Consider the following 13,360-nt stretch of genomic DNA (forward strand, 5'->3'; position numbering starts at 1 on the left):
TGTTTCCTGAAGTCCACAATCATCTCCTTTGTTTTGTTGACGTTGAGTGTGAGGTTATTTTCCTGACACCACACTCCGAGGGCCCTCACCTCCTCCCTGTAGGCCGTCTCGTCGTTGTTGGTAATCAAGCCTACCACTGTAGTGTCGTCCGCAAACTTGATGATTGAGTTGGAGGCGTGCATGGCCACGCAGTCGTGGGTGAACAGGGAGTACAGGAGAGGGCTCAGAACGCACCCTTGTGGGGCCCCAGTGTTGAGGATCAGCGGGGTGGAGATGTTGTTACCTACCCTCACCACCTGGGGGCGGCCCGTCAGGAAGTCCAGGACCCAGTTGCACAGGGCGGGGTCGAGGCCCAGGGTCTCGAGCTTGATGACGAGTTTGGAGGGTACTATGGTGTTGAATGCTGAGCTGTAGTCGATGAACAGCATTCTCACATAGGTATTCCTCTTGTCCAGATGGGTTAGGGCAGTGTGCAGTGTGGTTGCGATTGCGTCGTCTGTGGACCTATTGGGTCGGTAAGCAAATTGGAGTGGGTCTAGGGTGTCCGGTAGGGTGGAGGTGATATGGTCCTTGACTAGTCTCTCAAAGCACTTCATGATGACGGAAGTGAGTGCTACGGGGCGGTAGTCATTTAGCTCAGTTACCTTAGCTTTCTTGGGAACAGGAACAATGGTGGCCCTCTTGAAGCATGTGGGAACAGCAGACTGGGCTAAGGATTGATTGAATATGTCCGTAAACACACCAGCCAGCTGGTCTGCGCATGCTCTGAGGACGCGGCTGGGAATGCCGTCTGGGCCTGCAGCCTTGCGAGGGTTAACACGTTTAAATGTTTTACTCACCTCGGCTGCAGTGAAGGAGAGCCCGCAGGTTTTGGTAGTGGGCCGTGTCAGTGGCACTGTATTATCCTGTATTATCCTGTATTATCCACTGTATTATCCTACCCTCCTAGCTGAGAGAAAGCGTAATGATGTGGAACATGGAATGCTAAGCATATCATAACAATAGCAGTTGCACTCCAATGCTTCCAAATTGACTGTTTAATTAATCTCTCTTTCTCTCAGAGTAATTTTTACAATGATGTTCTTCTCTCGTTAAAAACGACTAAGTGCTTGAACTTTTAGTCTCCCTGTGGACTCTGGGATTGCCTGTTTGGCTTGCTGCTGGTTTGTTGGTTTAGTCGTAAAAACTAAATTCATATGAGTTGACCTGAACAAATCAGTCATTCACTATTTGCCAAGTAAACACTCTTCATATTAAATGATTATACTGACATCAAGCAGACACTTGATCATGTTGATATGTGAGTGTGTGCTGTTTATACATTTATACTTTCCACATGAGAGCAGTTCAAATGACTGCTTGGTATGTATGATGAATGTCAGAGAAGTGGAATGTGACACATTACTACTACACCACACCAATCAGAACCCCCCTTCTACCGCCACCGCGATAATCAAAACGCTGTCTTGTTCTCTCCTCCCTCCTCTTATCCCTCTATCCTCTCCTCACTAGTCTCCACTCTCCTCTCCTCTCCTTCCTTCCTCCCGCTGTCCCCTCCACCCTCCTCTCCTCCCTCTGTCCTCTCCGCCCTCCTCTCATCCCTCTGTTGTTTTCACCCTCCTCTCTCCTCTCCTCTACTCCCTATGTCCTATCCTCCTCTCCTCCCGCCGTCTGTCCTCTCCTCCCTCCGTCTGTCCTCGCCTCCCTCTGTCTGTCCTCGCCTCCCTCCGTCTGTCCTCGCCTCCCCCCGTCTGTCCTCGCCTCCCCCTTCTCCTCTCCTTCCTCTGTCCTCCTTTCCTCCCTCAAGGCGCCAGCATGCTTCAGTTCGGCTGGCGGCTAGCTTATGTCGGCTAGGCAAACAAAACAAGTGTGCTCGCATAAAAAGCGGCAAAAGTACTGTATGTGCATTTTGAGACGCCGGAGCCAGTATACACTTTCAAATAAATAGTCGGAATTTATATATACGATAACTCAAGAAATCTGTCATACATTTTTACGTTTTTTTGCTGAGGAGATCTTATTCGCACAATTGTACATTTATTGAAGAATCCTTACAGTTAACCAATCACGGATGAAGGTGCATAGACTTCGGCTATCGAACTTTGGCTGGTCTCAAGAAAGAAATTGTGCGCCGAACAGCCGAAAAACCCCTCACCAAAGTCCAAAACAAACAAAAAAAACTATTCTGAACTGTTTTGGCTGGGAAGCATGCAGATACTTCTAATAGAAGCACTAAAAGGACAGCCATCTACTCAGCCTAGACAAAGACTGGTTAACCATCTCTCACCAGAAAACACAGGTAACCTCACATCACTCAGACCCAGAAACAGAAGGGCTCCACGTCACATCACTCAGACCCAGAAACAGGAGGGCTCCACCTCACATCACTCAGACCCAGAAACAGGAGGGCTCCACCTCACATCACTCAGACCCAGAAACAGAAAGGCTCCAACTCACATCACTCAGACCCAGAAACAGGAGGGCTCCACCTCACATCACTCAGACCCAGAAACAGAAGGGCTCCAACTCACATCACTCAGACCCAGAAACAGAAGGGCTCCACCTCACATCACTCAAACCCAGAAACAGAAGGGCTCCACCTCACATCACTCAGACCCAGAAACAGAAGGGCTCCACGTCACATCACTCAGACCCAGAAACAGGAGGGCTCCACCTCACATCACTCAGACCCAGAAACAGGAGGGCTCCACCTCACATCACTCAGACCCAGAAACAGAAGGGCTCCAACTCACATCACTCAGACCCAGAAACAGAAGGGCTCCACCTCACATCACTCAAACCCAGAAACAGAAGGGCTCCACCTCACATCACTCAGACCCAGAAACAGGAGGGCTCCAACTCACATCACTCAGACCCAGAAACAGAAGGGCTCCACCTCACATCACTCAGACCCAGAAACAGGAGGGCTCCACCTCACATCACTCAGACCCAGAAACAGAAGGGCTCCAACTCACATCACTCAGACCCAGAAACAGAAGGGCTCCACCTCACATCACTCAAACCCAGAAACAGAAGGGCTCCACCTCACATCACTCAGACCCAGAAACAGAAGGGCTCCACGTCACATCACTCAGACCCAGAAACAGGAGGGCTCCACCTCACATCACTCAGACCCAGAAACAGGAGGGCTCCACCTCACATCACTCAGACCCAGAAACAGAAGGGCTCCAACTCACATCACTCAGACCCAGAAACAGAAGGGCTCCACCTCACATCACTCAAACCCAGAAACAGAAGGGCTCCACCTCACATCACTCAGACCCAGAAACAGGAGGGCTCCAACTCACATCACTCAGACCCAGAAACAGAAGGGCTCCACCTCACATCACTCAGACCCAGAAACAGGAGGGCTCCAACTCACATCACTCAGACCCAGAAACAGAAGGGCTCCACGTCACATCACTCAGACCCAGAAACAGAAGGGCTCCACCTCACATCACTCAAACCCAGAAACAGAAGGGCTCCACCTCACATCACTCAGACCCAGAAACAGGAGGGCTCCAACTCACATCACTCAGACCCAGAAACAGAAGGGCTCCACCTCACATCACTCAGACCCAGAAACAGGAGGGCTCCAACTCACATCACTCAGACCCAGAAACAGAAGGGCTCCACCTCACATCACTCAAACCCAGAAACAGGAGGGCTCCACCTCACATCACTCAGACCCAGAAACAGGAGGGCTCCACCTCACATCACTCAGACCCAGAAACAGGAGGGCTCCACCTCACATCACTCAGACCCAGAAACAGGAGGGCTCCACCTCACATCACTCAGACCCAGAAACAGGAGGGCTCCACCTCACATCACTCAGACCCAGAAACAGAAGGGCTCCACCTCACATCACTCAGACCCAGAAACAGGAGGGCTCCACCTCACATCACTCAAACCCAGAAACAGAAGGGCTCCACCTCACATCACTCAAACCCAGAAACAGAAGGGCTCCAACTCACATCACTCAGACCCAGAAACAGGAGGGCTCCACCTCACATCACTCAGACCCAGAAACAGGAAGGCTCCACCTCACATCACTCAGACCCAGAAACAGGAGGGCTTCACCTCACATCACTCAGACCCAGAAACAGAAGGGCTCCACGTCACATCACTCAGACCCAGAAACAGAAGGGCTCCACGTCACATCACTCAGACCCAGAAACAGGAGGGCTCCACCTCACATCACTCAGACCCAGAAACAGGAGGGCTCCAACTCACATCACTCAGACCCCGAAACAGGAGGGCTCCACCTCACATCACTCAGACCCAGAAACAGGAGGGCTCCACCTCACATCACTCAGACCCAGAAACAGGAGGGCTCCACCTCACATCACTCAGACCCAGAAACAGGAGGGCTCCACCTCACATCACTCAGACCCAGAAACAGGAGGGCTCCACCTTACATCACTCAGACCCAGAAACAGGAGGGCTCCACCTCACATCACTCAGACCCAGAAACAGGAGGGCTCCACCTTACATCACTCAGACCCAGAAACAGGAGGGCTCCACAGCAGCCTCTGTTCATGTTATGCATGAAATCTGTGTGTCTCTGAAAAAGCTCCGCAAAGGTTTAAATAGACTCTGCACACTGTCATGTATGCTTCCTCCCTCCCCTGTGCATTATTGAAAATGTTTCCAGCCTTAGGTCTTCGTCAAGTCTTTGGGTTAGCTCTCTGAAAGAGCTAACCCAGCCGTTTCCAGCCTCCTGTATCATCTTCATCTACAGTATATATACAAGATGATAAGAATCAGATCTGAATGCTCATATCGGAGTATGTCTGAAACCGGGAGAGAGACTGCTGCAAGTCAATTACATTGCAAAGCTAATTGAGGCATATATTAGTCAATCACACAGCACCACCACCCTGATAATCACAGTGTGGAATTAGATATTTTCTCCTTTGTAGTTCCCCGTTACGATATGCATCAATACTTTCTATTTCACTTCATCACTTCATCAGTCATCACTGTGATGTCTGGAGATGATTACTGGTCTTCAGAATGGATTACTCTGGAACAACACGCTAACACACAATGTTCCTGGGATTATGGAGGAAGGGAGGGAAGGAGAGATAGAGAGAAAGAGGGGGGAGTAGTGGCAGAGAGTGGGAGGAAGAAAGAAAGAAAGATAGAAAGAAAGAGAGAGAGAGAGAAAGAACGAAAGCATGGCCAATCCTCCAAGATATCCACATTGTTTCCTTCTGCCAATGGGGGATTCTTATCAAAACGCTGCCAGGACCATCATGAAAGGATATGGTAATTAACAAAAACACACACACACGGAGGTAAAAAGGCGTGTTGAGCAGTGAGGCAATATAATGTGTCTGTTGAGGGGGTATTTACATAGCCTTGCAGAGCACTTCTCACATTCAATGAATTACTCTCTGCTCAGGTGACAAAGATGATTAAAAAAAGAGAAAATATCCCCTTAGCATCCCATAATATATAATCCACATCCTGCCTGCTTGGCCTGCTTACTTTCAACATGTTGCGAAATATGTTCTTCAAATGAGACACGTTTCGATGAAAGTTAGATGTGTTTTATTTTCCCAAGGGTAAAGTATCACGACTCCCTCTGCTCTCTTTAAAATAGGGATAAAAAACAGAGTGAGAGAGGAAGGGCGAGAGAAAAAGAAAGGGAGAGAGTGAGAGAATGTTTATGAGGTGTTCTGTGATCATGATGAGTGGAGTCGGGTTTTATTGGAATGAGGAGGAAGAGCAGAAGCGGTTCGCTGCAGACGCCAGAAGAAAGGATGGAGAAAAATAAAGAGAAGCTAATGAGCTGTGTGTATTACAGTGTCCTCTCCCTCACATCTGACGCCTCTCACCCGCCCCGTCCTCCTCTACAGAGACTATTAACACTGTTGTCACGTCAATTAGTCGGTGAGGACAGGCAGAACACACACACAGCATTTGATAAACAGATGGTGGATGTTTCTACTCGTAGCACTATTAAAGGAATACAGTACAAAACAAGAGGAAATTAGCCTCATAACTTCTAATGTACTGTGTAGGCTACCATAAATAAAACGGTTTATTACATCCATATATGAAAAATATTATTCATGCTCATTGCTTTTATCTCATAAAATACATGTTGAAATGTTATATTGTTGTGTCAACATTTGCAAACCAAACACTAGAAAACTACACAGGTGTTTATAGAAGACTTGGAGGGGAGCTTGGGCTAGTTTCTGTAAGAATGAACAAACACCCCAAGGGGATTCAATACAGAAATCTACAATTCAAGTGTGTCAGAGCTCCCTCACATTGCATTGTACTTAAAGATACTCCAGCAGACTGTGGCCAATTATTCACTCATCTCTCTCACACACACACACACACCTCTCTGAGGCGACCAAACTGCCGCTGCCTGACGCCGAAGTGAATCCACTCGTCATGAAACTGCTTCATAATGTACATTCTTCAAATAACCGATTTTCATACAAATGTCATTTTCAATACAAATGTCTGAAATCTATTTTTCCCCATCTCCCTTTAGCTCTTTGTCAGTGAATATGATTGTATGCTTCATTGAGATTCTCTGTATAGCTCCGGCGGAAATGGTTTTAGAACTGCCACGGGAGTGTTTTTAGTCGTGAAGTTGATTTTCTCTGAATCACCCACACCTTTTTCAGATCACACAAATTCATATTATCTCCCTTTCTCTCCTCAGCTAGTGTGTTTGTGCATTGAAAATTTGAAAGAGTGCCTTTCCCAGCCGCAAGAGTCGGCGCAAATGCGGTAGCGGCAAGCAACATAACTAGAGTGCTCCCAGTAGTGAACTTACTGGCCAATCAGGTCAATCACTTATCTTTCTTCTTTTGCTGTGACTCACCATGCACACAGCTCTGATAGGTCTATTCATCTCACAGTCAGCCCAACAGACTGACAAACTGCATTGTAAATGCAGGCGGCACTGCAGTAATGTATACCTGTATACCATTCATCTGAGTGACTCAGTCAGCACAGCACAGGCCCTTCACAATCCCCCTTCCTTCTCCGCCATGCACAGCACAGACTGACAGAGTGCCTCAGGTGTCACAGATACATAAAACAGGTGGAACAGACAATTAACACGCTTACGCACAAACACATGTGCACACACACAGACAATATACAGTGCCTTCGGAAAGTATTTAGACCCCTTGACTTTTGACACACTTTGTTATGTTACAGCCTTATTCTAAAATTGATTAAATAAATAAAAATCCTCAGCAATCTACACACAATACCCCATAATGACAAAGCAAAAACAGTTTTTTATACATTTTTGCAAATGTATTAAACATTTTAAACAGAAATACCTTATTTACATAAGTATTCAGACCCGTTGCTATGAGACTAGAAATTGAGCTCAGGTGCATCCTGGAGACAGGATCGTGTTGAGGGACAGATCTGGCGAAGGGTACCAAAATAATTCTGCAGCATTGAAGGTCGCCAACAACACAGTTGCCTCCATAATTCTTAATTGGAAGAAGTTTGGAACCACCAAGACTCTTCCTAGAGCTGGCCGCCCAGCCAAACTGAGCAATCGGGGGAGAATGGAACTTGGTCAGGGAGGTGACCAAGAACCCGATGGTCACTCTGACAGAGCTCCAGAGTTCCTCTGTGGAGATGGGAGAACCTTCCAGAAGGACAACCATCTCTGCAGCATTCCACCAATCAGGCCTTTATGGTAGAGTGGCCAGACAGAAGCCGCTCCTCAGTAAAAAGCACATGACAGCCTGCTTGGAGTTTGCCAAAAGGAACATAAAGACTCTCATTGTGGGGTATTGTGTGTCGATTGATGAGGGAAAAAACTATTTAATCTATTTTAGAATAAGGCTGTAACCTAACAAAATGTGGAAAAAGTCAAGGGCTTTGAATATGTTCCGAAGGCACTGTACACACACTGAAGTACAGACAGTCATAAAACAGACAATGAACAAGCTCCTACCTGCAGTTAGGTGGCGGGTCCAAGGTTATCTCAGCCAGCTCCTTCTGAATCCTGGGGAATGAGGAGGAACACATGTTACACACACACTTTATATACATTACACACAAACATCACATACAGATTATATATACGTAATGCTAAACCCACACAGACACACACGACATACTAGCTAGCCGGTGTGTTATATAAATCCTGTCTACACACTGAATAACTTATTGATTTCCTAATGAGCTCCTAGCATTGTGATTGAATACAGGAATACATCCTGTCAAGCTATATCAATATAGGGACGCACTGTTGAATTCCTCATCTTGTTTCATGGGCCTGTGCAAATTGACATTGACTACAGACAGGCCTTGCTGTGTAAAAGAGTCATATTTGCTTTCTGGACAAATCAATTATGAAACTGATATTGAGATGAGGATTTTAATGACAGGGTGGAATAAATCTGACTGATTTAGTCTCTCTCTCTCTCCTCTCCTACTCTCCCCTCCCTCTTTCTATCCTTCCCTCTCTCTTACTTTCTCCCCCCTTCCTCTCTCCCTACATGTTGGAATCATTTCCACAGCTAACAGCTAAACTAAATAAAGGTTTAGTTTAGTGAGTAGACGGGATCAAGACAGGGTTCACATTTCACTGCCATACACAGCACTGCTCATTACATAACTATGCCAATGATTTGCTCTGAGGATTTTAACAGCCAGATGCTGTTTTTTTGTTTTGTTTTTTTTACAATCAATGACTTCACCGTCCATTAAGGCTGCAATATTCCACTCACACCGAGACAACACTGACAACAAGCTACTCTCCAGGGTTTGGAACTGGTTCAGGGAACAAAACCAAAAACCAGAAAAGAATCAGAACTGGGAACGAAAGTGATCTATACTGTTCCGGAACAGAACTGTTATTTTAAAAGCATGGGAACAGGTTTTAATACTGTTTTTTTACATTCCTGGATTTTTTTCCCCAGTGCCACAAAAAAACGCAACAAAGCGCCTATGCAAAGTACTCACTCTGTCACTCAGAAACTTATTCCAGTGTCTGCCTGCCAGCTGAAAATCTTTAGCAGTGTGTGTGCATGCGTAAGCTACCTACCCCTCCGAAGTATAAGCTACTGTAGCCTACTGACATTACAAACGTGATTCAGAAATTAGGGAGAGAGATTTTTAATTGGTCCCACATTAAGCCAACTCTTGAAAGTTCAAAGACATTCAAAGTTCCCTCATAGAAGTCGCTCCTCCGTAGGTATAATTCTGTGGGCCTAATTCAGATAATGCATGTCATAACAAGATGCCCAATGCCTCAAGCCTCCTCCTCCAACCTCTCTCGCTTTCCCCCCACCCGCAAAATTTCAGTTGCACCTCGCGCCCTACACTTGTCTCTCCAATGCATGTAAACAACTAAATATAGCTTGCTGCTCTATCCGCACTGATCAATTTAATGTTGATTTCAGAGGTTTAAAAAGGAGCAGAAAGGAACGATATAAAACATAACTTTTTTGGTGTTCGAACTGGTTCAGATATTTATTTTCCTGGTCGGAACAGTGGAACAGAACAACAACAAAAAAGAATGGTTCTGTTCACTAAACGATTGGAAAATCATTTTGCTTCTAACCCCTGCTACTCTCATGAATAATCATAAACATAAAAATGTTGAGATATAAGCCTAGTTCCGAATGTATAATGCGTCTCAGAGTAGGGGTGATGATGTAAATTAGGTCCTCCCTGTCCATAACAATTTGATTCATTATGATCTAAAAGGCTAAACTGATCCTAGTCTGAGACGCTTCATGTGGCCCCTGGCCCTAAATCATCTATTCACAATGCTCGCAACAACATTTACATTACATTTAAGTCATTTAGCAGACGCTCTTATCCAGAGCGACTTACAAATTGGTGCATTCACCTTATGATATCCAGTGGAACAACCACTTTACAACTTTAAAAAAAAAAAATCTTTTTTTTTTTTTTTTTTAACAACTGTTGTTACTATCTGTCATTGTAAATAAGAATTTGTTATTAACTGACTTGCCTAGTTAAATAAAGGTAAAATAAATAAAAAATATTTAAATATATATATATAAATAATAAAAATTAAAATAAATAAAATAAAACATATGAACATATAAATATTGTTTAAAAATGCACAAAAAAGAAAAAATTATACAAATAATAAATATACAAATATATAAGATACTTAAAAAAATATATATACATCTGCTAGATGAGCTATACAAACAGTCAGCTGCAGCCATGGGAGAGGACAACGACAAGCAGCCTTCCAATATCAGGAGACAGGGAAGCGTCACAACATCAGTAGAAAGGGCACCCCTCCGCTCACCACCACTACCACCACCACTACCACCACCGCCGCCACCACCACCACCACCACGGCTCAGAGCAGGAGAGAACCTCAGGTGGTCCTTTTGTTAATTTAACCTGTCATCCCTGTCGCTGTCGACTCATTCCCTCGTTCCGCTCCAAATGTCACGCCATGGAGGAATGTGCACACATACACACACACGGACACACACAGAGGAGTGCTGACAGGTAGGCACCACACCTCAAAGAGCGAGTGAGCGATGGCAGAACAAACGACAGCAGATCCCCTCATCTCCTCTGTGTGCTTGTATTGATAATAAACTCTCTGGTTCATGATGAGAGGAGACTGAGGGTAAATCATTGTGCCCTACTATTCACTATAGGCAGTGGGAAAAGACGTCTTTCTGCAAGGGGCTGTATAACTGTAATACAATCACCACGGTTATGGAGTAAGTCGTTCCCAGGCTTGAATGCACAGTACGCTCTGTAATTTCATCTACAGTATTTTCTCCTGAAGTGGCAAACTTTACCTGATGAGGCTGCAGGCTGTTAAGAGAGGATGGAGGGAGGAATAAATGAGGGAATGAACGAGGGAATCCAGGGGGAAATGGACTAATTACAGAACATGCAGGCCTCCCTTGTTCATGTTCACGCATCCATGGGCTCTCTCTCTGTGACACAAACACTTTGTTTTTCTCTAATGTCCCACAGACCATTGAATTTCATAATAACCCATTGATGGTTATAATAAATCCACTGCTTCAAGGTGCATCTGAGTCAATATCATCTCCGTATTATACTGTTTATGAAGTACTTTTGAACAAGACCATCAAGGACACTTCCTTACACAACCTACATGGACAGAATAGAATAGAGAGAATTGCAGCTATACCTCTTGGCGCTGGTGGAGAGCTTGGCAGCGGTCTTGCTGGATATCTTGGCCTCTTTCTTCTTGGGCGTTGTCTGATCTCGCTCCTGACCCTGCTCCTGACCCGGAGGGGCCACCTCTCTCTGCTCCGCGTCCCAGCTGCCTCCACTTGTGTTGGGACTGTCTTCTGGCCTCGAGCTGGGCTGCACCTCACTGGACATCCTGGCACTGGGACACACATGCATTCGGGGGCACACACACACACACACACAGATAAGTCGAAGGTTTGGGGTTTCCCTACACACCCTACAGAGCAGGCTTATCACCTGACTAAAGATATAGCAATCAAAGGTTTGAATCCTATTGGTTCGGTGGTTGTCTTTCAGTCAGTGGCTATTCTGTTAGAAGTACAGTATTAAAAACCAAACCACCAGAGACGGCCAGCCAGCCAGCCACAGCCAACAGAATTAAATACTGTTCCCCTCCTAGGTCTCAGGTCTTTTAAAGGTCATTATAGTAAGGCAGGCAGGTCCCATGTCCCCACAGACCAGCTCACACTACAGCCTCTATAATCAAAGCTCCTTCTACAAGGTCGCATTGAGGAAATGTAATTTCCCAACATACCATATGAGCCCTCAAGGTGAAGCTGTGCATTTTAAACATTCACAGAATGAGAAGTAGTTGTTTGAGTAAATGGGGGTTGTGTGCAGTGTGTGTGTGTTTGTGTGTGTAGAGCTACTGTAAAGGAGCAGATGGTTGCTGAAATGAGCACCACATTCCAGAAAGAGCATGATGACAGACAGCAGATCTTCAATCAATGCAAAGTGAAGCTATACCACACACACTTTGGTCATGAACACTCAGAATCTGTTGGGCAACAATCTGCACAGACAGTAATTGGATGCATTAACACATTTTTCTCCTGATGCAGTGATTGGTGATTTCTACTGAGGCAACTGATGAGTGTTGTTAATAGGCTAAGCATACAATAACAATGCATGATCTTCTAGGAAACATTATGTTTCTGTTCTATTTGATTGATTCTACTCTATGAATCATATCTATTTGACAAGTTAAAGACTTATGATCAATTGAAATACTGTGAGATTTGGCTATCAAAGACATGGGCGCACATACATGTAACAATAACATAACACCATCAATGCATCCCCCCAAATGAGGATATCGTTCTTCTCCCAGGCCATCGGCTCTTTAAACACTTTCAGTGTTCTCCTTTTGAAAAGGACCGGTGATGATAAAAACAGCTGAAAAGTAACAAATCCCGTGCTGCATTGGTCTCACAGTCATTCATACAACAACAGATAAGGATGAGCACATTTTTATTTTCTTGTGTAAATAATCCCTGTTGTCACGCGGGGCTGTCACAGTACCTGAGCCAGTAGGTCTACTGCTGGGGGAGCAGCCCTCACATCGCGTGCACCCCACGCAATTGAGGAGGCCTAAAAATGAATACCCCAACAGTAATAGGAGAACCCTCATGTTCCCTCATAGCCTAAAGATACGCTGACACACAAAACAAATCGTTCGCAGCAGCTTGAGTGAAATATTAACTGAGAAGCTTTTTAGTGCCCACATCAAGAAGAGTCATCTAGGCACCAAAGACCCCCCCCCCCCCATATGAGGATATTGTTCTTATCCGGGGCTATCGGGTCTTTAAACATTACTTTCAATGTGCAGTTGTTTCAATGTTTCAGAAAGAGATTACCTTCCAAATAGTTGACGCACAGACGGTCGACGCAAACAATGTTCTATCAACACCTGAAGTAGGCTATATCCCGTGTGTTGCTCGACCGTTCTATTCGATCTTGGTCTCCGCTTTCGTTATCCGCTCTGGCTGTGAGAGAATGAGACAACCGGACCGCCTCTGAGCGCGCGCTCTCCTTTTTTTTTTTTACACAGTGGGTACACGAGTGCGCGCCACCAAGTGTGTGTGTATTGCGCTGTTCTAATGGGGTAACAAGCATTGGCTGAAGAGGAATAACGGTCAAACCTAACAATATATCATGAATAGGTTACTGTCCTTTTGATATATTAGGGCATTTTTCCTTCTACTTTTTCTTTATTTGCAAAGTTCAAGAAAAGTACACATTACAATCATCTTCAAATCAGACAAGCTGCAGCACCCCCTGAAAAACCTGAATAAAAAAAATATTCTCACAAAAGTAGTGCGCTGAGCTTTTATTAGTACTGTTTTAG

The 13,360-nt window shown here is 45.2% G+C and overlaps 1 protein-coding gene across 2 annotated transcripts in view; it reads right to left on the minus strand.

Annotated features, from left to right (window-relative positions):
• Positions 1-13,028, minus strand: part of LOC139558461 (ubiquitin-conjugating enzyme E2 E2-like) — a 52,836-nt gene extending 39,808 nt beyond the window's left edge. For both annotated transcript variants that reach the window (XR_011671585.1, XM_071373614.1), the window contains exons 1-3: positions 12,870-13,028; positions 11,168-11,371; positions 7,955-8,005 (exon numbers count right to left, since the gene is read on the minus strand). Coding sequence is in view for 1 of the 2 variants with exons in the window: in XM_071373614.1 (XP_071229715.1) it covers positions 7,955-8,005; positions 11,168-11,364 (248 nt within the window). In the remaining variant the exon portion in view is untranslated. The remainder of the gene's footprint in view (positions 1-7,954; positions 8,006-11,167; positions 11,372-12,869) is intronic.
• Between the last annotated feature and the right edge of the window lie 332 nt (positions 13,029-13,360).

The sequence above is a fragment of the Salvelinus alpinus genome, chromosome 29 (assembly GCF_045679555.1).
Source record: "Salvelinus alpinus chromosome 29, SLU_Salpinus.1, whole genome shotgun sequence".
Taxonomy (NCBI): Eukaryota; Metazoa; Chordata; class Actinopteri; order Salmoniformes; family Salmonidae; genus Salvelinus; species Salvelinus alpinus.